Source organism: Peromyscus eremicus, chromosome 3 (assembly GCF_949786415.1).
Source record: "Peromyscus eremicus chromosome 3, PerEre_H2_v1, whole genome shotgun sequence".
Taxonomy (NCBI): Eukaryota; Metazoa; Chordata; class Mammalia; order Rodentia; family Cricetidae; genus Peromyscus; species Peromyscus eremicus.
Window position 1 is genome coordinate 71285326 of NC_081418.1, and position 26581 is coordinate 71311906.

The window sequence follows — 26581 nt, forward strand, 5'->3', positions numbered from 1 at the left end:
TCTCTATTTCTTCTCACTGCTCGGGAATGGGAAGGGCCTAGAACTCCTGCCACAGTGCTCTCTTGCAATATGCAAGGCTTGTCCAAGGTCTGGTTCCTCCTTATAACAACTCAGTAGGGTAGCTATTGTTATCCCAGGGGACACAGCATAGGAGGAAGAAGAGACTTGACATCCAAGGATCTGACCACTGTCCCTTTTCTCTGGGCCTTCCTGGAAAAAAACCACCTCTCCAAATCCTCTGTAGATGTCCTCGGCTATATTTCAAGCTTTTGGAGGCCTGGGTTTACCATCGGCTCTTGGCTGTGACATGAATGGCTGAGGTTTCAGGAATCATGACCTCTCAGTCATTGTTTTCCTGTTTTTAATTGTTGTGATCGTAGGAAAAAGGAAGTGACATTTACCACATGCCAGAGGCTTTATATAGTTTATCTCACTCTGTTCTCACAGTAACCCATAATAGAAGGAGACATCACCATGCTCGTACGGCCTTTGGGGGAACAGACTCCCAAGAAGGGGCATGTTTTAAATGGCAGCACTTGGGCTTGAACCAAGGCATCCCCAACTTAGAGCCCAGGTTCTCTGTTGTTTCACAGCTGCCCTTCCCACTGAGAAACTCGCCACCTTGAAGTAGGTTGGGGGTGCAGAAGGAATGCAGCCGTTAGGAGGGGCCATAGGTGCTCACCCAGGGGACCTGGTTCTGCACAGCCCATGTACTAATGGTCAGGTGGAAAAGGAATGGCTGATTGCTGTCCACACAAGGCTTAGTGTTTCAGAGATCAGAGTCAGGGACCAACCACCCTTGTTCCCATCCCAGAAGTTCCCAGAGATCACTAACCATTCCCTGGTCTCTTATTCTGTCAGTGTGGATTCAGGCTGGGAAGTGGGGAGGGGTTGCTCACTTGATAAGAGCCACCCTGAGCTGGCCACAGACTTGCCCTGTTCAGGTAAATGGTTGTGACTACAGATGGGGCCATGTCCCTAGGCTACATGAGCCTATTATTTTCCATTCTATTCAGAAGTTTCTGTGCCAAATGCCATGTTCACATGGGAGACTTTTGGGTGAAGGGACAAGTTGGCTGGAGCCAGGGTTGGTGGAACCTGGGTGGGGCTTCAAGGGTTTGGCCTGCCTGGAGCTGCCTGATGAGGCTAATGTCTGGCTGTGTCTCAGGCCACGGAGAACACTGGCCCTGCTCATGGTGTGACCACACAAGTACACAGTCTAGTCTTTTCTTGGGACCTCAGTTTCCCTATCAGTGAGAGGTGAGGGTCTTGCCCTCCTCACCTCTGAGAGCTTTGAGAGAAGAATGCATTTGGAAGAATGCATTTCACACCCTGAAACAGCAGGTGTGAAGCTCCTGTGCTGTCAGCTTGCTCCACGGCGGAAGCACTAACTGCCTTGAATCTTGGATGATGCACACCACTAGCTTGAACCAGGCCACTCCTAGAGCCTGCGTTTTCTAAGCCCCGAGGGCTCTCCGAGCCTGAGGTTTTCTTGTTCTACTCCTTGGCACAGCACGGTGGCTGGGGGACCTCCAGAGGGTAAGAAGGTTTGAGGGGCTTGGTCCTTGCTGCCCTCCCAAGAAGAGCTTTCTGTTGCCTCTTGTCACAAAGTGACCCATAGGTCAGGTCTCTTGGTCCTGGCCCATTACTCCCAGATGCTGAAGAGTTGCGAGCAGAGCATCTGTTACTGAGTCCGTCCTCCCATGGTCAAGTTCACGCAGGCTTTCCTTCTCTGTGCTTATTGGCTTTGCAGTGCAGGAAAGTAGAGTTTGCTGGAGGGACTGAAGCACACCCTGGACAGCTTCTGTGGCATGGCTAGCTGGACCCTGGCCTCCTAGCCTTTATGGCTTAGTATCCTAGTGAGATTATGGAGCAAGCCCATCTCTGCCCTCACCGCAGAAGCTCTGCCCTTAGCTTCTGTAAAGTGGGCTTCTGCACAGATTTCATGGAAAGAGAGCTTTGAGTCTACGAGGACATTGGTGTCATTTGTCCTAGTATCCTAGGCTGGTGCTAACAAGGCCGGGAACACTTGGACACAGAGTCTTCTTCTACAACTCTGCAGGCTGGGCTGGATCAGGACCCACCTTGCTGGCTTCATTTTAATATAAGCACCCATTTAAAGGCCCTCACTTTCCCTAAATGCATATTCTGAGGGCCTTGGGGTTGGTTGGGGTTGCACACACACACACACACACACACACACACACACACACTGTACTGAGGATTAAACTGAGAGCCTCACATTTGTTGAACAAATTCTTTTCTCATTTTAAAATTTGAAACAGTTTTGCTCTAACCCAGGCTGACCTTGGACTTTCTTCTTCTTATTCCTCCTCCTCCTCCTCCTCCTCCTCCTCCTCCTCCGTTTGTTTTTCAAGACAGGGTTTCTCAGTGTATCCCTGGCTGTCCCGTAACTAGTTTTGTAGACCACTCTGGCCTCGAATTTAGAGATCTGCCTGCCTCTACAAGTGCTGGGGTTAAAGGTGTGCATCCCCACGCCAGGCTAATTGGACTTTCAATCCTCCTGCCCCAGCTCCCTGAGTAACTGGGACTGTTTAGGCAGGCTTGCTTCTTCAGGTGGGTTCAATATATGGATTTGGAGAGAGAGAATTCAGACCAAGACTGTTTTGCTCCAGAATGGGAGGCTGAGGCCCAGGGAAGGAAGACTAGCAATTACACAGTGAGTGGGCTGGAGCTAGAACTTAGGGCTGGGTCAGGCTTCTGTGTAAACTGGTACAGCCCAAGCAGAGGAGGATGGCCTCTGCCCCAGGACTCCTCACACGTGCGCTCTGTCAGAGCTCCCCAGGGGAGGAGGACTGGGCATTGCTATTTGCCAAAGTTGTAAATCTCCTAAGCCATAAGCTGCTCCTTGGCGTCTCCCAAGTGCCCTAATGTGAAATACACATGTCCCTCCCTTTTAAGATCCGAGCCGCTTCTGAATTTCCCATCGTGTTTGCACCTAAGGATGCAATTACCATTTCCTCCCATTGTCCGTTCTGCTGGTCCCTCTTCTCCCAGCTGACGCAGGCTTTCTAGCCCGCTGGGTGAACATGTGGCCCAGATCTTATGAAGATCGGACTGCTTCTGAAAGCCGCAGGTGGCCTGCGGCCAGCGATGCTTATCAGTCCCCCCAGGGCTGCTTTGAGGTTATTTTCTCCTCGTCAGAAGATGTTGTATATGCCACAGAGAACGTTTCCATCAATTCTTCTGCCTCAGCTAGCGCCAGCCCAGCACTGTGCTGGCCATGAGTCACCCCTCGCTGGCTCTCTCCCAGGCACGATGGTCGGCTTCTGGTGGCCTTCCTAGAGTACCCTGGGTCTTTGCGGTTTTTTACGTGTCTCTGTGATGCTACCGGAGGCCCATCTCCTGAGCACTAGTTTCCCATTTGACCTTCCGTTAGCAGCTACACACACACACACACACACACACACACACACGCACACAGTTTCCTGGCAAGGATGGTGGAGTTTGAGTTTCTGGGGTTATCTTGGAAGAGCAGAGGATTGGAGTGTATGTTTTGAGTTTTTGAGTGTGTGGGGATCTTGAATTTAAAGCGACTATTGAGACCAGGTTCTCCTCTTCCATTAAAAGGAAAAACAAATGTTTAATCACAAAGCCCTTCCTACCCTTGGCCCCAGCTCAGTGCTCTTTCTGGGGTATGAACGCAGGAAGCACACCAGGCCCTGGGCAGGGTACCTGGTGGGCAGTATGTATCCAGGTCTGTGTGTAGCTCTAGAGGCCTAGAAATCAGGCTCTCACTCCACCTGTCCTCAGTGCCCACCTGCCTGAGTGTCTTTCCACATCTATGACAACAGACATAGGAAGTCCTTCTCTGCTCTTGTGGTCAGTGGCCACGCTGTGGCGTTCTCATAGGGAAGCATGTATGCTGGCCAAACGGTCCTAGGCCACATAATAACAAAAAAGGGCATGAGGTTGGTAAGGATGTGATTGGGGGATCGGCGGGGGGGGCTAGGGCTAAGGGGGGCTAGATGTCATATTTCATTGTCTAAGCATGTGAAATTCTCAAAGGAAATGTTTAAAAAGCTTGATAAGCTGTCAAGATGGCTCAGTGGTAAAGCGTGCTTACCACCGTGCCGAGTGACCTGAGTTCAATCCCCGGAGCCCCCAGGGAAGAGGAAAAACCAACTCTTGTCGGTTGAAAGTAGTCCTCTGATTTGCTGTGGCATTGCATGCATGTACATGTGTGTGTATGTGTGCGTGTATACACACCTGTACACACACACAGACACAAATCTAAAAACAATAAGGTGGAGAGTTATAGAGGAGGCTATCTGATGCCAGCCTGTGGTCTCCACAAGCACACATGTGTGCACACAACTTTTTACCCCCTTGCTACCTCACAGTGGGAGTTATATTTTAGCATTCGATCCCTGGAGAGACGCACTCAAACCATATTGGAACCACAGCAGAGTCATTAGGTCATTAGAGTTCATTCCAGCTAATGCCTCCTGTTGAACAGACTGGCTGCCCGAGGCCCGTGGTAGATACTCCATCCTCACCATTAGGAGTGGTAATTGTGGTACGAATTTTGGGCATTGGATTCCCAACCCAAGGGCCTGTTACCTTTCACTCACCACATTTAGGTGCGACCAAAATGGAGGCCATTTGTGGTAGCACCTCTGCAGAGTCACAGTGCAGGATGCTTAGGTTCCTTAGGTCCGTAGCAAACCTGGATCTATAGCCCAGGCCTAGAGAGAGCACCTGGCTCCCCAGTAGGGCACAGCCATGCTAATGCCTCTCCCTTTGTGCTTCCTAGTGTCCGCCAGGACTTCGATGTCCCCACCAGCCATCTGATTGGAGCTCACGGATACTGCACACAGGTCAGGAGGCGATGGGGCCCCCAGAGGGAGGGGAAGCCAGGTAGCCCGTCCTCCTCTTGAGTTTCTTTCTCTGTTCTTCATCATCAAACACCCTCCATGCTGCTTTCAGGGGTCCGCCTCTTCTGGCCTTCACGGCCTTGGAGACCTGGGAGGACATTTTTGGAGTCATGGGGATGTAGAGGAGGTGGACCACAGATCCACTTCGATGCTGAACTGCACAGAGCCCAGGCTGTCAGAACATGCCCCAGCATGGCTGATAACCCTGGGTAGCCGCATGCACTGGTTAGGGCACTGCCTTCACAACCGCTCTTCCCTCTGCGTCTTTTCGAAAAAAGCCCTGTTAGGGACAGGAGAGACCCTGACCTCTCTTGTCATTTGTACTCCCTGTTAGGTAATGCCACTAAAGACACCCGCTCAAGGTCCTCTCTAGTATGCATGGAGCTTCCATGCACAGCTTTCTTAGCTCACCAAGGCCTCTGAGAATGGCCATGTGGATCATGCTGATGTGTTACCCTCTCTGTATGCAGGTTCCAGAACTCACAGTCTTCTGATGAGCTGGGAGCTAACTAGTTGTTCTGGGATTTTTGACTCACCTGTGCCTAACCCTGGAAAGCTACCTTGGTCCCATGCAAGGGCAAGTTTGAGGTCTGTGGTATAATAGACATCCACAGAGGGGTGTGGGGTTGGCTTCTGTCCTTCCCTAGGAGGCCATGGAGAATGTCCTCTCTTCTGGCTGCCTGGTGGCCTTGCTCTCCTGGGTACGTTTTTTCTTTGCTCCAAGGGAGCCTCCTCTTGTGGAGGGTGGAGAACGGAGCTGCCTAGGCAGGCAGAATCAAACTGGGAAGCAGAGGAGGCTGGACCAGCATCATCCCGGGCTGGATTCAAGCCTGTTCTCTGCTACACTCATGGAGGGAGCTGAGGCATCTTCCCCCTTCCAGAACTCCGCTTTCCTCCCATGTGGAAGAGGCATTTGCCCCAGTCCATGGCTGCTTAGCTTTGATTTGCACACCAATCCCTATGGGTCATGTTGAAAAGCAGGCTCTAACTCAGGCTGGGTTGGGGCTAGGGAATTTCTTCATTATTTTCTTTTAGTTCTTTTGAGACTGTGTCTTGCTATATAGCCCTGGCTGGTCTTGAATTCCAGATCCTCCCGTCTCAGTCTCTTTAGGGCTGAGATTACAGAGTGTTGTGATCTCCATGGGTGCTGAGTTTCTAAAAGCTCCCCCAGGAGGAAACAGTCTGTGGCACGCACTTGGAGTAGCAATGGACTGGATGGTGGCTAAGCTTTGCTACTTCGGGTTTTTCACACCAAGGGCAGGAGGTACATGGGCAGGAGGTCCTTCTGCTCTCTCAAGAACACTTCCTGCTAGGAGGAATGTTTTGAACACTTCCCAGATGGAAGAGCAGGGGCCTTTATTCTTATTGCAAACCAGATGGAGAAACTTTCCGCTTAAAAACAAAATCCAAAAAAATAAAAAAACCCTGCACCTTTCTTGGTAGCCTCTGGACATGAGGTACAGTATCCCAGAGCAGTTATTTCCTCTGAATTCTTTTATCATTTCCGCTGCAGGAACACAATGAGGCCCTTCACTGTCGCCTTCCAATGGGGGCCCCTTGGTGGCCATCAATAGAATCCTAACTGTCACTGGGGCAGGGGTGTTAGTATCAATGGAAGGTTTATGTACCCTACCCAGAACATCAGTTTCAGAATTCAAGGGAAAACACTTCTGTCAACTCTGCCCTGTAGATCATAGATTGGGTCGGGGTGGCATGGCCATTCCTCTGGGCTAGGAGACAGCTGTGTGCTTGCTTGTCTCACTGGCGATGCCAGCCCTGCTGAGGGAGGGTGACACAGAGCGACTGCTTGTCTGAATGCTAGGGGTGGATTCATCAGAGTTCTTCTCCAAAGAGTCCTTGGAAGCTACCACCTTTCAGCTGGAGTGTCTGTCTAGACAGGTTGCTGTCGGGGTAGCAAGGGTGGCAGAGATGTACTCAGCAGATTGAGTAAGAGTTCACTCAGTTGCTTTCTGGTCATGTGGCTAGGACAAGTCCTTTCTCATCTGTCAGGTCCAGTTGCTTTATTCCTAACCAGTGGTGGGATGTGGGGGTGTCCAGCCTCGGTGATACACTGCAGTACCAGAGATGGAGACCCCCAGAGATGCCGCACTGCACTCGACACTGGCTCCAGGTCTGAGGTTACACATTTGGTGACTGCTTGGGTGTGTGGCGTGAGCCACAGGGCTACTGAATACCTAGTGTCTGGGGCAAGCTCAATACCAGCTTCTTGCTGCCCTCTCTGCCTCTGCTCTCGCCCCATCCTGCTTTCCTTACCATCCCCGTGAGACCCCCGTAAGACAAGGGGCACCTCCTTGGTGCTGCAGTGGGCAGGGTTGGCTGGCTGCCTGGCTATGAGATGTGCTGGGCCCCATGAGATGTTATCAGCAGGGAAGCTGGGTAAAGGGTACACAGGAACTCTGTGGACTATTTTTGCAACTTCTGTTGAATCTAAAGTCATTTCAATCATTAAGATGCTTATTTTTAAAAACACTGTCTTTCAAGACTCTCCCAGAGGTCACTCTCCAACAAAGCTGCTCTGGCTTGGTTATGTGATCGCGTGTCTGTGTGGGACAGAGAAGTTCTGTGCACACATTTTTATAGTCCCACTTATATCCTGCATTAGGTTTCAACCACACAGATGCATCCTTGACCTCTCTAGCTGTTCCAGAGCGTGGTGCTGGGTTGTAACTACACAAAGGTCTCCCCAATACTGAGACTTAGGACAGGCTCCTGTGTAGCCTTTGTTCAAAGAATATTTGCAGATAGGTTGCTGGTTCCCTTGGGGTGCTTTGATGGAAGCTTTTGGCAGATTTCCCCCATCAGAGCCTGTGGAAAAATCAGGCCCCTACTGTCTCAACTCAGCATTCTGTTTCTTTCCTTCCCTGGTTTCTTTCCTCCTCCACCCCTTTTCCCTTGTTCCCAGCCTCCCCTCCGTCCTCCTGAGGCTGATTTTAGAGATCTGACGCAGCTTCCCTTCTCTCATCAACAGGAACTTGTCAATCTTCTCCTGACCGGGAGAGCCGTGTCCAATGTTTTCAATGATATAGTGGAGCTAGACTCAGGCGATGGGAACATCACGCTCCTCCGAGGCATTGAGGCACGCAGCGACATCGGTTTCTTATCGCTCTTTGAACACTACAATGTGTGCCAGGTACCCATATACACTCTGGAACCCCAGCAGCCTAGTTCCCTGGACCCATGAGATAGAAGGACTTGGAAGAAGGGAAGCTGGTCTCTAGTTCCCAAATCTGGCTGGAGTTTAGGTCAAGCTTGAATACAGAGCAGACTAGAAAAAATATGACTTTGCCGCCAATGCCACAGACACTTCAGGCTCAAACAGCAGATTCTGGGGTTCAGGAAAGATAGCTGAAAAGAACTCTTGAGGGTTCATAATGTGACTGTGCATCAGAGTGGCTGCATCTGGTGCACGCTTGTGCGTGCGTGCATGCATGTGTGTGTGTTGTGTGTGTGTGTGTGTTGTGTGTGTGTGTGTGTGTGTGGTGTGTGTGTGTGTGTGTGTGTGTGTGTGTGTGTGTGGTGTGTGTGTGTGTGTGCCTGTATGTGTGTGACTCACCTCTGGTGTCACTTGGCTGATTGCTCCCTGTGTTTTTGTTTCTGAGGACCTCAGTTGGATTATGGGGACACTGCTCCAGTATAACCTCTTCTTAGCCAATGGCAAGTACAGCAACCCCAGTTCCAAAGAACGTCTGATTTAGAAGCACTCGGGGTTACATGTCCTTTGAGGGGCACAGTTCAGTCTGCATAGCTTCTTTTGGCCTGTTTGCTGGGCTGTGGGCCCTCTGCCTCCTTTCTTGCTGGGAAAGAAAGCTTGCAAAGGCCCAGGCCTTAAGTGAAGCTGGTGGGTCACTTGTGAGGGCACCATGGGCTAGCTAGGGGTGCTCTTGATCAGACCTGCTGCCTCAGCTGCTTTCAGACCTTCTCAGAACCTCACTCTTAGTGGCTTCATATGGTCCACAGTTCTGTGGCTGAGGAGAGCACTGTCCTGAGGGTCAAGGGGAGACTTACATAAAGGCTGAGACCACTCAAACACTAAGACACTAGTTGAGGCTTCCTCACTGCCACACACAGGAAGCAGGGGCTTGCTGCACGGGGCCCCCAGAGTGCTAGGTAAACGACTTAGCAGAGTGGGAGGGAGCTGGGATTTTGTCCCACCCTTCCTGCGTGACCTCTTATTTAGGATATGCTGTCTCTTGTTCATGGACCATGTGATGGACTTCTTTCTGACCCCCTATCTGAGTGACACCCCTGTCACGGAATGCAGATGTGTGGGTTCTAACTGCATGGGGAGGAAAGGGGACAGTTCCTCTCTGGTTGTGTTGCTGTCGGGAGTAAGGCAGCAATTTGACCCTGTGGCCAAGGGGAAGCACTGAGAGCTTGGGAGGCTCCAATAGTCTCTAGCCTGACGGTCCATGGATTGAACAGGATGAGCTTGGCCAGTTTCATAGACTCTGTGCTAACCACGGTCCCTGATGTCTTCCTATGGTCTAGGCTGCCTGTGAAAAAAATAAACCATTGTGATTTGGTCAGTAGAGGGCAAATGATGGGAAAACCAGTCAAGATCACCCTGAACTCAGAATGAAGTGACGGTTGGAGAAACTTGGGGCCAATGGCTGTTTTCTCATAGATTCCCGGAACCCGCATGGCCCCTTTGCTGGCGAAGCTGGGGAGTATTGTCCCCTGTGGGGAGTGGATACTTTCCTATGTTGTACCATGGCAAGCCCACTAAGGATGGAATTGTAGATGCCACCTCCTCTTTCTCTCAAGAAGTCATCAGGCTGGGTCTTGGCCTCTCCTTCCCCTAAAGACCGAGCGGGGCCAGGAGCCTTCACCTCTTTGATATCACCTCTCCTGCCTTCTGTCCCTGTGGCACTAGGACCCTCCATCAGTCACATGGGACAGAGGAGCCCCAGGGAAGCTGGAAACTCAAGTCCAGGTCTAAACTGAGACAAGTTCTTGGCCTAGTCAGCCCCCTTTACTGGATAGCATTAATACAGCCACGAGGAAGACCCAGTATCTTAATATCATTGATCCTGAGACCACATGCTTTCCATCTGGTCCCTTCACTAAGTCAGTATAATCTTTAAAACATAGTTCCAATCACACCATTCTGTGTTCAGAACCCTCCAGGGCCCTTCACTTTCCAGACTGTGAGTTACACTATGTTCACTAAAATTTGTGTCTGAAGTCCTGACCCCAGTACCTCTGAGCAGGACTGTATCTGGTGATGGTATTTAAGAAGGTGATTAAGTTAGAATGAGGTCACCAGGATGGCCCTAATCCAAACAACAGTGTCATCATAAGAAGAGATTAGGACATAGACACAGTGGGAGAAGACCTTGTGAGGCACAGAGGGGCCAGTTAGCCGAAGCCAGAGAGACATGCCCAGGCAAACAATTCAGACAACACCTCGGTTGCAGACTGCTCCAGAATTTTGAGAAAATAAGTTTATGTTGTTTAAATTACATATTCTGCAGTGTTTTTTCTGTGGTGGCCTGGGCACAAGTAGCTAATGCAGAGGCTAAAATCCCAAACTTGCCGTGAGCTGTGGGCCTTCCCAGAGCTGATGCTGGGCCTTAGCTCCACCTGCCTCTGTGTGGTTAGGCCTTCCTCTGGGCCTCTGTGTATGCTGTCCCCTCCACCTGCCCTGCCTTCCCACCTCCTAAAGGGAGGCCTTTGTCACCTCTGTCATTCTTGTCATCCTCCAGCCGAGCACCTGGTTCCTTCGTAGACCTTTCCTTGATGTAAGCATCATATTTTATTGCCTTAGGATGGAATTTTCCTCACATTCAGCGCTTCTGAGATGATCGCACACGACTCTAGTTAGTAGTGCATCAGATTGGGCCAGCGTCTGCCTGTCCTGGTGATGTGAGAATGGTACGGTGGTATGGTGGTGACGGTGGTGAGGTGCAGCACAGGTATACTCGTTTGGTGACTCTCTGCCGTCTTCACCGACCTCATTTTCTCCCCATCGTCCCCATCGACTGTTGGGCTGCCGAGGATAAAGTGTGATCACATCAAATGAATGTCACTATTACAGACAGGACGGTAATTCTGCTTGTGGTCAAGTGCTGATCCTTGAGAACAAGTGCCTGAATATGGCAATCCATACTGGCTAGGGCCATTCACTACCTCTGTGAGAGATTAAGATTCGGATTTTAACACCCTTGAGAAACAGCAGGATGGCTCAGTAGGTAAAAAGGCTTGCTGCCAGGCCTGGTGACCTGAGTTCAATCCCCAGACCCCACATGGTGGGAGCAAAGTACTGGGTCCCTCAAGTTGTTCTCTGACTTTCACATACATGTCACTGCACATGTGTCCCCACACACGTATACAAAATAACTTCATGTTTAAGAAAATTTAAAAACATCCCTAAAGCACACGCCTTTAATCCCAGCACTTGGGAGGCAGAGCCAGGAGGATCTCTGTGAGCTCGAGGCTAGCTTAGTCTACAGAGTGAGATCCAGGACAGGCACCAAAACTACACAGAGAAACCCTGTCTTGAAAAACAACAACAACAACAAAAAATCCCTAAAATTTCATATGTGGATGCAGTAACCTATTCAGAAATAAACATAAGTTAACTAAAAATCATTAATCATATTTTGAAAGTTTAGAAAGATGACTGGGAATAACATACACACACACACACACACACACACACACGTACACACACACACACACACACACACACACACACACACAATAAAAAAGAGTCTTGATAAAGAGAATGCAAAACCTAAGAAGATACTTTTCAAAAATCCAAAATGTGAAAATACCAAGGAATAAAAGTAATACAAGATTTCTCAATCTTAACCAAGATAATACAAGATTTCTAAAATACATAAAAGATTAAAATAACAGAGTAAAATATCAAGTCTGGGCAGTGAGATTCAATGTGGTAAAGATACTGCTTTCCCTAAACTGAACATTGAAAGTCCCGAATAGGACTGGGACATGAAACTCAGTGCAGAGCACTGGCCTCACACGCTCAAGATTCTAGCTCAGTGGTTCTCAACCTGTGGATTGCGACCCCTTTGGAGGTCGCATATCAGACATCCAGCATATCAAATTCTTGCATTAAAATTCATAACAGTAGCAAAATTACAGCTATGAAGTAGCAACGAAAATAATTTTGTGGTTGGGGATCACCACAGAATGAGGAACTATATTAAAGGGTCGCAGCATTAGGAAGGTTGAGAACCACCATACTAGATTAAGACCCCAGCACTTCGAGGGAAAAAAAATCCCAAAGTTGTTTTGTTTTGTTTTTTTGAGACAGGGTTTTTCTTTGTAGACCTGGCTGTCCTGGAACTCACTCTGTAGACCAGGCTGACCTCAAACTCATAGTTGTACCTGCCTGCCTCTGCCTCCAAGTCCTAGGACTAAAGGTGTGTGTGCCACCATTACCCGGCCCAAAGGGTTTTTAAAATAGTTTATCTAAGAAAGAAAAGTGCTCAGGAACAGCCAGGCAGTTTTGAAATACATAATGAAATTTGCAACCTCCAACAGATACAGTAAATATTATAGTAATCAAAACATAAGGCATAGGAATAGACAAATGGATCAATGAAAAAAAATGCCAGAAATAAAATTACACACATACACACAATGGCACAATGGCTGGGTTTCAAATTAATGGAGAAAGGTTAGTTCACTTAATGTAAAATGTTACAGGAGACCTGGGCTTGTGCTATATGTCTGTAATTCTAACACTCAGGAGGATGTAGATATTAAGGCTAGCCTGGGCTACATGTGGAAACTCTGTCTCACAACAACATACAACCAACTATCCCCCAAAACCAACAACTAAAATAAACCCAACCAACAAAAATCCAGAGAATGTTGTAGCAATCGGTTGTTTATTTGATAAAAGTCTAGAAGTCCATCAGTCATTTGGCAAATAAATACATGAAAAATCACTCACATCACACTAGCAGTCAAGACATGCAAATTACATTAAGTTCACAGTTTGTTAATCAGATCTACAAGAATGAGACGCAAAAGGCATAAAAGCTGACGGAAGGAAACTTGACATACTATAGCAAATTAAGACACAATCCTTGACCTCAAAAACGTTGACTCTGGAAGCTATTCTCCTGAGAAATAGTACATCCTATAGCACATTTACAGTTCAAAAGTTGCCCATTTGCATGTTCAGAATTAGGTCATTGTTACTGACTTACACAGTATTGACAAAACTCATAGTATTTGAATGGCATTTAAAATAAAAATCTCAGGAGCTAGCTAGGAGTGTGGCTCGGTGACAGAGCACAGGTTTACCACAATCGCCTGAGTTTATTTCTCAACACCAAGAAGAAGTTTAAAAGTTCAGAACAGTAAAAACAAACAAATAAATGCATTGTGATGGTGCAGCATGGCCCCCAGGAGAGAGCCTGGCCTGCTCTAAGGGAATGGCACACCCAGCTCCCTAAGACCCCTACGGAAGTTTCTCTGGAAAATGTCTCCTCGTGGAAAAGGCTTGTGAATGAGTACACTCATTTATAAGCCCTCTGGGCAGTGTTTTGCTCTTAATCTTTTAACTGTTGTTTATAAATGGCAAGCTGCCCTCTGTCCCTCGTTTGGAAAATTCAGGAGCTGATGGCGCCCAGGCCTGCCAATGCCTGGCTTGAGGTTCTTTCCTTGCCTGTTGTGAGTGAGTACAGTCCCGGACTGTGCCTCCCAAGAACACCTCTTTTGAGCACCGAAAAAGAGCTTTATTTTAGATAAGAAAGCAGCTAGCACTTGGCCAACATGGTCCTCCTGCGCTCCACTTGAATGGCCGAGTCCTTCACGGAGGACATTCTGAGCACACCCCCTCAGTCCCGAGTATCTCCAGCATTACCCCTGAGGTGGAAGCTGCCTCAGTATTCTGTGATGGGCCCTAGAGCAAGTATGCCCTTCTCCCCATTGGAAAAAAATAGCTCCCATTCTTTCCTTAATCCACAACAGAGCAGCAAATATCTCCTCTGGGGGAGGCTGTGGATTAGGTGGGACCAGCTCAACATAGCTGAATAAACTAGTACAGGCAGGTGAGGTGCCACCTGGGGCACTTACAGATGAGTGTGTCAGGTGGCCTACCCAAGGGGTCATAAATAGAATAGGTCTTTGCAGGAAGCGTTGTGCCAGTGTGCTGGAGGGGTCTGTGGTTTGTTCCCACACATCCTTAGCCAGCTATGAGGGTCCCTGGCTGGGGACTTGCAGAGCGACTTTTTGCTCTGTGTTCCTGTGCTGCCCTGGCCTCATCCTCCAGGCTCCCTCACCAAGCAGCCCACTGCACCCTGAATTTCTCAGACGTTCACCCGACACCATGGGACTTCTCACTCATACCCTTCCCTCCTGGTTTCGCAGGGCTCCCAGGCCTACCTGTCTTCAATGCGCAATTCTAGTTGAAGTCAGTGGAGGTCCTGAGGACCTCCATTTTTCAACCTTCAATTGTTCACACATTGGGCAGGCTCTTGGGAGGGGTGCATGTGGTGGCCTCACAAGGCAAAAGGTGGACTGTGGTGCTGTGGTTGAGGGGGCAGTTGCCCCCGGGAACCAGAAGGAGGCAGTGATGCCTGCTCACTGACCAGGCTGTTGGCGTGGTACAGCTCTCCTAAGGGAAGACAAAGAATGGGAAGGCCCAGGGATTGGTGAGCTGCGTGGCTGTGAGCAGTGCAGCAAGAGTTAGTTAGGAGGCCATGGCTGAGCCCCGCGCATGTGAGGTGTGGGCGAGACTGGAGGAGAAGAGAAGGTTAAGAGGACGGTGGGCTGGGGCATGGCTGCCACCTGGAACCAATGCTGTGTGTGAATTCCCTGAGATCCTTGTTGTGAGGTGGCCTGCTCTAGAAGGTCTGGGCAGCAGGAGGGGTTTCCAGCATCACACCCTGGATCTCTGGGAATTCAGCCTCGCCTCGGCTGGTCAGCACATCGCGTCAGGTCTTTCCCTCCCGATTCAGGTTGGCTGCTTCCTGAAGACTCCGAGGTTCCCCATCTGGGTGGTCTGCAGTGAGAGCCACTTCAGCATCCTCTTCAGCCTCCAACCAGAGCTCCTGTCCAACTGGAAGACGGAGCGGCTCTTCGACCTGTATTACTACGATGGCTTGGCCAACCAGCAGGAGGAGATTCGGCTGACTGTTGGTGAGATACCCTAACCGGTCTCCTCAGGGAGCCTCCAGGCTGCTCCAGAACCAGCCTTAACGTGCCTTCTTGGGATACTCACGGGGGCCAGAGAGTGATGCTAGCCTGGCCATCCTGCAAGAGAGGGCCATGGATGGGCCTTGAGCACTTGATATTCGAAGGGTGGAAGGTGAAGTTAAGACCATATAGTGCCCTGTGAGCTTTGCTGATGGGTTTGGATTTGCTTTTAAGGAAGTAGGGAGTCACAGGAGGTTTTAGAGCAGGAGAATAATGAGACCACATGTGTTTTTAGGAAAAAACCTATTGTGGTAACTAAAGGAGGGCCTGGGTTTGGTGGAGGCTGGAGGTGAGAGGCCAGTGCACTGTCTAGGTAAGAATCAATGACCAAGAAGGAGGGTAGATCCAGTTAAGAGGGAGATGAGAGCATGATACTCAGAGGGTTGGGCTGGCTCCCTGGAGTTGCCTGTCCTGGACTGAGGGCGAGTGCATATCCTGAGATGATGTGAGTGCTTTTTTCTCCCTCCTCCCTAGATACCACCAAGACCAGCCCAGAGGACAGCTGCAGTGACCTTGTCCCTCCCCTTGAACTCTGTATCAGAACCAAGTGAGTGGGGCTGCCTCTAACATTGTAAAACTTACCCTGAGGCTAGGATGTGCATTGACTGGGGACATTAGACCTATAGATAGACAAACAGCTTGGTGTTTGTCTGGGTGGCTTGATGGAGAGGGGTGTGTTCAGGTAATACCAAGCAGCTGATAAGACACTGGGATGGGGACTAACACACTTAAGCTGGTGTCTCCATGGGCTGAGGGAGAGAGAATGGAATAGAACTGGAAGAGGACATGGATAGCCAGGATGTGGTGGGTGGGGATGGGATGGCCATGGTGTAGTGGGGGGTGGCTGCCCACAACAGCAGTACCTGCCTACCCTGGTGTGGTATAGCCAGTCTGAACACTGAGCAGAGATGTCCCTGTCTCTAAGGCACTGGGTAGGTCCTTGAGACCTCATCCAGACTCTGCATTCAGGGAAGGTTGTGGCCCAGGCTAGAGTTGGGAAAAGCCTATCCCTTCCTTCCCTAAATACTTTGTTGTGCCCTAGGCTGGGGCTGTGCTCTGCAGAGCCTGTGGGCTATTGCTGGTAGAAGCCTCTGGCTTACTTGGCCAGCTCTTCTCAAAGTCTGTAGTGATGGCTGGGAGACCTTAGTGTGTGGTAGAGAAGCATCGAGGAGCATCTTGGGAGGGAGACAAGGTTGTGGTTGCTTTTCCAGGGATGCAGTGCATGTCATAGTGGTTCTGAGCACGAGTTCTGGAGCAAGGCTGCAGGCTGCCTGTGATACACTGGACTTCATTATCTGACTTACTTTGTCATCTGTGAAGTGGGGACAATGGCAGCTTGGAGCCCACATGGATAACTTTCTAGCATTAGCTTTCATTGTCATCATGCTTGGCACTCATGACTGATGCTGTCTCAAAAGGAATCTGTTTCCCTGACTTCGACGTGGCTGGGGCCAGAGCCACAGCCCAGCCCTGAGAGTCTGACCACCCGAAATACATATGGCGTACCTGGAGTCCAGGCATGCTGCCCCTGGCAGACAAGCCTTTGAATGGGACTGAGGAAGAGAGCAGGGACTGTTTTGGCACTGTGGAAGCATCAGGAAGGGGAAATGGGAGGGTTACAGGCACATCCCCATTGTGCCAGTTCCCTGCTCCCCCCCCCCCCCAGGGATACAGCATTCCTGTAGGGTCATAGGCTGGCTGTTTTCATCAGAGGATTAGGGGCACATGTGGGTCGCTGTCCTTTCAAGTACAAAGGGCCACTCATTCAAGGTGATGAGTGAAGGGCTTTGAAGGGGAAAGGAGGTGACATTGGCCTTGGCATTTAGTGCAGGCTAGTACAGGAGGCCACAGGATGACTTTTCTGACAGAGAAGGGCCCCAGCTGTCCTCTAGGCACAGCCTCTTTCCTCCCAGACCACTGGGATGCTCCTTGACATCTCCTTTTGACTTTCTCTTTATACCCCTCCCGCCAGTGATAACCCTTAATCTCTTCACTGCCCTTTTTTGACAGTAGATGGTTCCTGGTTGGCCAGGCAGCCCCCGGTCTTGACTGGCCTTCTGGAGCTCAGCCTCTTGGGCAGTTAGTTGTTTGAGAATGGCTCAGGGTTTTGGCCCGTCTTTAGATAGCTCCTTGCCCTGAGGTGGCTGGCATGGAGTTCAGTTCAGAGTCATCGAGGGTGGGCTTGGATCTCTTCTGTTGGTGCTTTTGTCTCTTGGGACGATGCCTAACCCATTCTATCCCAGTGACCCCTCGTGAGGGGAGCTGGAGAGCAGGTTGAGTTGGGGAGTGGTGCCTGGCTTTCCATGCCCTCGCTTCTGCTCCCTGTCCTGGGCATAGCTCTGGCCTCGTCAGAAGTGCTTCCCAGTGTTTGTCATGGAGAGAAATATCACCATTTGTATAGCATCTAGGGTTAGGGACAGCAGGCCTAGGGACTTTGGGGATCCCAGACCCCATCCATCCCCAGGAAGCCTAGGGGAAGCCCATGTGAATTCTGGATTACTCACTGGGAAGTTGTCTGAGACATCAGCTCCTTTGCAGAATATGTTAGAACTGGAGCCTCCAGGGCACCCAGGGCCTCTGTGCTGAGGCCTGAGGATGTGAAACTTCAGTGCAGTTCCTAGTTGCTACTGGTGCTACAGCCCTAGGACCACTTCAGAAAATATTCCTTCTTTCATTTGTGTTTAAAGTGCGTGTGTGTGTGTGTGTGTGTGTGTGTGTGTGTGTGTGTGTGTGTGTGTGCATACATACCTATGCATACTATGGAGGCCAGAAGAAGGCAGCAGGTATCCTCTCCTCACCAAATTTCTTTGAGGCAGGGTCTCTTGTTGAACTTGGGGCTCATTTTTCTTGGATAGTTTAGAGGCTAGCACGGCCCAGCAATACTCTCATTGCAGCTGGAGACAGAGACATATGTGGGGCACCTGGTTTATCACCTGGTGCAGGGATTTGAACTCTGGTCCTCATTGGTGCTCAGAAAGCACTATTACTCTAGGCCCTAGAACTACTTTTCAGAAGTGCTGGTTAATGATGGGTAAGGGCCTTCCCCGGCCCCATCTGTGTCCATCTGCCTTGTGAACCTGCCTTTGGGAGTCAGTTACCAAGGAAGGTACCAAGCCTGAATGATAACCAGAGGCCAGGGAACTTTATTCCTAACAACAGGTTTTGGCCTGCTCTACTTTCTCGTTACATTTGCCATGGTGGGTCTACCTGGCCAGTTACCATGGGAGCTCTTTCCCAGAGTTTTTCCCAGAATGATTGCCGGAAGGCTGAGTGGGTGAGTGAAGAGTGGAATGGTTGGGTCCCTGTCCCCTCGATTCATCAGATAACAAGCCACTGTAATGGGAAACAGCAGGCCAGGAATCCTAGTCCAAGGGGCTTGAATTACAAAGGCTTTGTGTTTTGTTCTTGCTGCAGATTCTCAAGCAGCTCAAAGGAGGAACTTGGGAAAGTGGCCTGTGAGGTCACTGTGAGGACCTGCTGGAATGGTTTTGGCTATGGGGTTGAGGTGAGGGGGCGAATCCTGCTGCCTGTAGACCTGCCTTAGAGTTCAGCTGGTGCCATAGCCATGGCACTCATGCTCAGGTCACTGCCAAAACCAGAGTCAGATTTCAAATACATGGTGAGATGCAGCTGAATGTTCCGAATCCTCCTGTCCGTGGATGAGAAGAATGGCTAGCTGGAGCACCTAGTGGGCGGGGGCAGCTTCCTTCTCATGCCAACTCTCACGGAAGCTCTGGTCTTGAGTCTTTAGAAGAAACAGCTGGATAAGAACCACTTCCCACTCTCAGGGAGTCAATGGAAGTCAAGTTGAGAATCAATCCTGATTCAATCCATGGGAAGATGACCTCTTATCCTTACGTCCAGCCTTGCTGCTCTGCAGGAACTGGTGACCTACCCTACAGGATGGACCTATCACATATCTGGCCATCTGGCGATGGGCTTAGTCCACAGAGGGGTGCCCAGACACCCCTCAATCTAGCCCTTTCTTTAATAGATGGGGAGGTATAGGTTGTACAGTCACTTTGAGTCACCAGCAGCGTAGACTCTCACTGTCCCAGCCTGGTGGTCGGTGACCGAGCCGACAGTGTGATTTCCTGCCACCTGGCTGTGTGGTCACGGAGGCATTGCACAAGCCCAGACTCCGGGTTTTGCCTTCAGAGAACAGCATCCTAATTAGAAACATCGCGAGGTCTCTGTGCTGTCCCTGCTCCTGAATGATGCACATCTCAGCCCCACAGAGTGTCTTGTCACCTTTGCTGTGTCGGGAATGTGGGGTCCATCCCTTGCCCCTCCCCCTGCTGTTCTGAAACCACGTCAGCCAAACCAGACTCTTTGGGGGTCATTTCTAACAGCACACGCTGACCTCTCCCAGGCTTCCATCCTCACTGGAGTGCGAGAAGAATGAAACAGCTGTCAGCAGGCCAGAGAGGGGAGGAAAGAGCTCATAACCGGGCCTGGAGCTAGGGCCCAGATGTTTCTGTTTGGAGCTTCAGACAAGAGATGGAAATTGGTTCCAGCCAGGGTCGGTGTTTCTGAGGTCTGGGAGAGCACCTACCTTCCTTAGGGATGCCCTGCCCTCCTGTGCACCCCACTTCCCTCCTGCTGGTGCCCGTGCCTGGGCTCCCCATTCACAGTGCCCCTTAGCCACAGCAGGGGCTCTCCCTGGCATCCCACTGTCTGTGTCAAACACACTCTTGTGATATGCTGCTGTCCACATATTCCTCCTCCGCCCTGGCTTGTCACACCCTACGGTTTGTCCTCCTGAACTCAGTTCTGTCCATCTGTCAGTCAGGTATCACTACCTCTTTCCTGAGCTGCTGTGAGAAAGTAGAACCACAGAAGATTCCCTGACCTTTATAAGGGGGCTCTGAACCTGTGGGGAAAGGCAGGCAGGAAAGGGATCAGATGGGGAGAAGGCATGAGGGTGGGTACAGGACAGTGTGCTGAGTCGTGTAAAGAGTGAATAAAGACCTGGATTTCCATGTGGGGGTCTGGGGAGGCAGTGGGCTCTAGAGTCGATGTATAAGAAGAGAGCTGGGATAGAGGAGTATCCCCATACCTCAGAACTCTGGGCGACAGGTGATATCAGCCCTTTCTGAGCCTAACACAAGTGCTGAGAACCACCTCCAAGCCAGATCTCTTCTGCAAGGGGCCTGGATCTGAGCCTAGAGAAGGTTGGGTATGCCAGGGGAGGACTGGCCATGGCCACAGGTGGCAGGGAGCATGCAGGGCTAGCTCTAGAACCACTTGTAATTCAGGATGGCACAAGGGACAGAAACGTGCGCAAAGCTGTCTGGAAGATCAAGGCCAGCAAAAGAACTCCTGGGTGTATCTTCCGCAGTCTGGAGCATTGAAACCAGCCTGCCTGCCTTGTGCTACCGCCTCACGTGGGCCCTTTTCCTATGTGAAGACCATCGGGTTTGGCACTGGTCTGATTCAGTTCAGGCTGGAGCCAACTGTGCTGCCGTGATTGCCCTGAGGCTGGGGGAGGGAGTATTTGCATGCCATGGCTCTCTCTGGTAAGGTTGCTATTGGCTTTGAGCTCAAAACTCAACTATTAAGTTGGTGGTCCTTGGTAGGGTGGTTTTTCACCTTTGGGATTATTTGGCAGTCTTGAAACACTTTCGGCAATTATAGTCAGGGAAAAGAGCACAAAATGTCCCATAGTGTGCAAAACAGCTCCCACACCAGAATTGTCCAGTGCCGAGGTGCTTTGAAGTGCACTGTCTGCCTGCCTCCTGAGTTACTGCTGCTGACAGCCTGGGCCGTCGACTCCCGCTGCAGCTCCGAGCACCTCTCCGTCTCCCCCACTCACTTCTCTGCAGCTCTTCTTCATTCAGACCCACTGTCCTGCTCAGCCCTTCCCGCACTCCAGACAGCTGACTCCTCATACCATAGCGAAATGCTTCTCTCCGCGGCCTTTGCACCTGGCCAGAATGGGAGGGATCATTTCCTTGTGAATGGCTTCAAAACCAACCATAGGCCCAGCAGCGTGCCAACGAGGCTCCGTGACTGGTGTGACACAGATGTTCGGTGACGGGTGAATGTGACTCACCCTGCACTGAAGCCAAACCCCATTTTGTCTGTCAGGAGCTCATGGGAGAGCTTAGGTTTGCCTCCCACGGGGAAGGTAGAGTCTGGGGGTTGAGTGGGTATGAAGAGGATGACAGTCTAGACCTTGGGGACCAGGCTGAAGGAGGATCTGCCCCTCTCCATTGTGTCTCCTTTTTGTCACTGTTTGTTTGGGAATCTGCATTTAAGATGTGTGTTTCAGGGTTTTTTGTTTGTTTGTTTGTTTAAGATTCATTTATTTATTTTATGTATATGAGTGTTTTGTCTACATGTACATCCTGTACACCAGAAGGCATTGGATCCCATGGGGTTACAGTTACAGAAAGTTGTGAGCCACCAGGGGAGTGTTGGAAATTGAACCCAGGACCTCCAGAAGAGCAGCCAGTGTTAAGAGCAGCCAGTGTTCTCAACCACTGAGCCATTACTTCAGGCCCCTAAGATGTGTTCTTGGTACCCAAGACTTTGCTGCTTATATACAAATCTTACTAGAACAATAAAAGGATTATTAATGGTGTACTTTCAGAGCTGCAGAGCTGATCAGGAAGAGATAATTAAAACTTTCAAATAGCGTTATATTGTTACAGATCACTGAATCACTACTAACTCAGTATCTGCAGTAGATCAGCCTGCCTTTCAGAATGTAGGCCCAGCACTGCTCTACCCATACCTGCTCATGTGTGTGCCAGTTAGAACAGGGACCATTTCCCCTGCTCATAGACCTGTGCTGCCTCCCCTGGGACCTCGTGAGATCCCAACCCCCAAGTCATACCAACAGAAGACTCCTCATGTAACAGTCAATTTCTCCAAGTTCTGCCAGGTTGCCCACCAGTACAGTGGCTCTGACTACCACTCAGACAGTGGGATGCAATGTGGACACCTTCCATCAAAGTGGGTGTGTCCTGTCTAAGTGAACAAACTTGGTAAGAGTCCCCTGGCTCTACCTGACATACAGGAAGCTTGGGAAGTGGTCCAGAGCAAGAGAGATTGCTGAGCCACCCAGGTCTCCCACATCTAGTAGATTATGAGACCGCCCCTTGGGGTTCTCCTGCTGATGATTAGGAAGGATGCAGGCAATGTTGAATGTGAGTTTGTTGGCATTTGTTTCCAAACACAGGTTAGGCTAGACCTTATATGGCGATTCTGCCAGCACTGGGTTTTGAAAGACCTCCTTTTGAAGTTGTTTCTGAGTACTGTGACCAAAGCAGAACCAAATGCCTGTCCTGCAGGCAGTTAGGGACGGACTGCCAGAAAGCTGCATGACCCTAGCAGGTGAGGTCTTTCAGCATTGCTGGGTGCCACCAAATGACACCAAAGAGAACACAGAACTTTGGGGACAGTTCCTCAAATGAATATTTATGCCTAAGCTGGTTTTCCCCACCTACCTATTCTAGCCTTTTAAATAGACTGGGTTTTTAAAAAAATTTTATTATTAAGAAATGTTCTATTCATGTTACATACCAACCACAGATCCCCCTCTCCTCCCTCCTACTACCCCCCAGTCTTCCCCCCAACACACCCCCATTTCCATCTCCTCCAAGGCAAGGTCTCCCATGGGGAGTCAGCAGCACCTGGTACATTCAGTTGAGGCAGGTCCAAGCCCTCCCCCTGCACCAAGGCGCTCAAGGTGTCCCATTATAGACACTGGGCTCCAAAAAGCCAGCCCATGCACCAGGGATGGATCCTGATCCCTCTGCCTGGGGGCCTCCTAAACAGTTCAAACTAAACAACTGTATCACCTATCCAGAGGGCCTAGTCCAGTACTATGGGGGCTCCACAGCTGTTGGTCCACAGTTAATGCATTTCTACTAGTTCGGCTGGTCATCTCTGTACGTTTCTCCATCATGATCTCGATGTCCCTTGCTCATAGAATCCCTCCTCTCTCTCATCAGTTGGACTTTTGGCTATGGATCTCTGCATCTGCTTCCGTCAGTCACTGGAGAAAAGTTCTGTGATGACAGTTAGGGTATTCACTAATCTGATTACCGGAGTAGGCCAGTTCAGGCACCCTCTCGACTATTGCTAGTCGTCTAAGGTGGGGTCATCCTTGTGGATTCCTGGGAACTTCCCTAGCACTCTGTTTCTCCCTATTCCCATGATATCTTCATTTATCCTAGTATCTCTTTCCTTGCTCTCCCACTCTGTCCCTGTTCCAGCTCGACCCTCCCGTTCCCTTATGTTCTCATCCCCCATCCTTTGCCCTCCATCACCTCCCCTCACTCACAGTTTGCTCATGTAGATCTCATCTATTTCTCCTTCGCTGGGTGATCTATGTATCCCTCTTAGGGTCCTCCTTATTAGCTAACTTCTCTGGAGCTGTGGGTTGTTAGACTGTTTTTTTTTGTTTTTTGTTTTTTTTTACAAAACATTCAGATGCCCAGCTTTTCTGGAACATTGACTAGGGTGTACATTAGGGCAGCGTTCTGTCTTACACAGGACTTTCTCACATCCTCAGTGCTTTGGGAAGTATATCTTATCCCTGTTGTGTCCTGGTGGGGCTAGAATGTGATGTTAATTGTTCCTGTGTGACTGACTGTGTGCAACTTCTGTCTTCCACACTGAGGAGCATCCTATGGGAGAAAGAGGCGCAGAATTACAACTAAGATTTGTTGTTGTTGTTTTTTTTTTCTGCAAATGACAAGAACTCTCTTTTTTTTTAATGGGAAATGGGATGATGTAAAACAGAATATATGAAACAGGGGAAATACAGTTTATACATCTACCAAGAAGCTGCTTATAATCTACAGGAAAGTGAGTTAGAAGACAGAGTGAGTATGAATCCTGCTACCTCTGGAACAGTGTTATTTTCAGCCTAAAAACTAGAGATACTGAGGCAGCAGTTCAGAGAGCTGGAGAAGACAAGGAGCAGCCTCGGAGGAAGGAAGTGGGAGTTGAGTTGGAGGATGGGCTAATAAGGGTGAGGAACATTGGGGCCAAGATGAACCATTCAATTGTCACTCCCTAAAAATGGGGAGGTTTCAGGATCACCTGAGAATATAAAAATCTGAGGATACTTAAATCTCTTCTATAAAGTAGCATAGTATTTACATATGGCCCACACATCTTTCTGTATAGTTTAGTCTCTGGATACTTATAATATCTAATATGGAAACACTTGTTATACTATACTATATTGTTTACAGAATAATAACAAGGAAAGTCAGGCTGTACATGTTCAGTACAGGCTATTTTCTTGGCTTGTGGAGGGTGCGTTTTGGTTGCTGCTGTTTCTTGTTTTACAGATGGTTGATCTGTGGGTGGGAAACCAGTGTGTTTGAGTTGTGTTCATAGTGCTGTGACCACAGTACCTAACAGAAACAACTTAAAGGAGAGAGATTTTGCTTGGTTCATGGTTTTTGGGGTTCAGCCTATCTGGGTGGGGAGGGCATGCATAGTAAAGCAGCTTGGTTTTAGTGGAAAGACCATGTGATGGAGGATGTTCACATCATGGTAGACCAGAAAACCGAGTCTGACAGGAGCCAGAGGTTGGGTATCATCTCCAGAGACTTACTACTAGTGACGTCACTTCCTGAAGGTTCCACAGCCTCCCCAAATGGCACCACCAAGAATTCAAACCATGAGCCTGTGGGGGACATTTCAAATTCCAGTCATATCTCTGTGGATAGATAGGGCCTGCTGCTCCTGGTCATTCTGTTGGGAAGTGCTACATACAGTGTTACTCTACGAGAACCTGTTTTCTTTCTTGCTGAGGTTCCCATCTTGGGAACTTTGGCTTTCCCAGAGAGTTACTGAATTAAAACAAGTACAGCTTCTCATTTTCCCTTGCCTGTGGCAGTTGTGATTTGGACTTGACCTCTGGATTTGAAAACATGATGTTGGTTCCCTCTCTAATAAACTTCATACACCGTGAACATGTCATTAAGCCCCAGTCTCCTGACTGTCCTATAGTGCTGTCTGGCAACATGCATATTCTAATTTGTGTTGTCTTAGGCTGCGTGTATACGCAGACTACCTCTAGTGGTGGATTTGCATAGATTCTCCATCTGCTATAAATGCGATTCCCATTAATTGTTGGGAAAATCAACTCTCTGTGGATTAGAATCGGGTGTTAGGAAATCCCCTGGTCTCACCAACAATAACTGTCCCATTGGATCTGAGATACTACCATTTACCTACCTAGTTTTCCTTAAGCTTTATTTACAAATCAGTTTTCAAAACCTGTCTTGTTCTTGTGGAACTCACAGACCTCAGTAGCTCTTGTGGCACATAGGGAAATGCCCTGGTCTGTTTTCAGCTCTCCAGCCTCCTCTGCACCTCTTTCCCTGCCTTTCTGGCTCCTCTTCTGGACCTTGGCCATCCCAGAATTTCGGTTTCCCTGATTCCACAGGTGCCCCTGAAGGGCCATTGTTGGGCACTGCTGTCCAAGAGCTGGGTCCCCATTTCCTTGGATGCCATAAATCGTTAGAAAGCTGTAGTGCCAGCACCAGGCACAGTCAGCTGTGACACAAATGGACAAGTTGCCTGTCACCTCTGCCTTCCCTATTATTACCAGGTCCTGGGGTATCTGCTCTGCATGCCATATGAGTGTTTAGGTTGGGCAAAGTGGAAATCTAGTGGGCGGGGTGGAGTCCTCAAGGCCTCCTTCCTGGGCCCCTGCAGCTCTAACACTCTCCTGTCGCTCTCTTCATAGATGGAAGGGGGCATCCGTGAACTGGAATGGCTCAGACCCCATCCTGTGACCCTTGGATACATCAAGCTCTGGCTTCAGCACTCATCACTGGGATGACCCCTGGACCCCAGGTCTTAGGGTCAAGTCTCTCAGAGGAGCCCTCCTGCCTGAGTTTGCATGGCCACAGAGGCATACAGAGCGTTCCAGTTTCTTCTATGAAGGGCTGTGGTAGGGCCCGGTGCACCGCTGAGGTTTCCTCCGGACACAGCTGTGACTGCCAAAGACAAGAGGGCCATCAAAGACCCTGCCTTTCATCTGCATCCCTCCTGGACAGCCCCCTCTCCAAGGCCTCTGGTGCAGCTGGCCTTGGGGACTCTGGACACTTGTTACTACAGTTTCCATAAAGCAAAAGTCAAGTCTATGACCCCGGCCGAGACTTTGTGGTTCATTAGTGTGAGGGGAGCGCAGATCTGTTCTCATCGTGGCTAAGGTGGGACAGAGAGGTGGAGGCCCCCCAGTAGGCAAAGTATCTCCTAGCCAAGATCTGAGGACAAGCCCTGCCCTTTGTCTCAAGGATGATCTTGTCGGGTCCCCTGGTCTCTCTGTTTTCTTCAGGAGCAGCGTAGTCTAAGATACAAGCTATGTAGTCTGTTGTCCAAGAGTAGCCCAAACCCTAGAGAGCCCACACCAGGGAGACCTGCTTCTCCTATGAGGCCACATGAGGATGGGGTGAGCCTAGCAGGAGGCTGGACTAGAAAGCTGCCCAGGGAGTGACTTTTTGGACATG

At 49.7% G+C, this 26581-nt stretch overlaps 1 protein-coding gene across 1 annotated transcript in view; it reads left to right on the forward strand.

Annotated features, from left to right (window-relative positions):
* Mindy4 (MINDY lysine 48 deubiquitinase 4) overlaps positions 1-26218 on the forward strand; it is a 108187-nt gene extending 81969 nt beyond the window's left edge. Inside the window, exons 14-18 of the mRNA XM_059257879.1 lie at positions 4778-4841; positions 7888-8049; positions 14858-15038; positions 15570-15642; positions 25816-26218. Coding sequence (XP_059113862.1) covers positions 4778-4841; positions 7888-8049; positions 14858-15038; positions 15570-15642; positions 25816-25864 — 529 coding nt within the window. The 3' untranslated portion in view covers positions 25865-26218. The remainder of the gene's footprint in view (positions 1-4777; positions 4842-7887; positions 8050-14857; positions 15039-15569; positions 15643-25815) is intronic.
* The last annotated feature ends 363 nt before the right edge of the window (positions 26219-26581 follow it).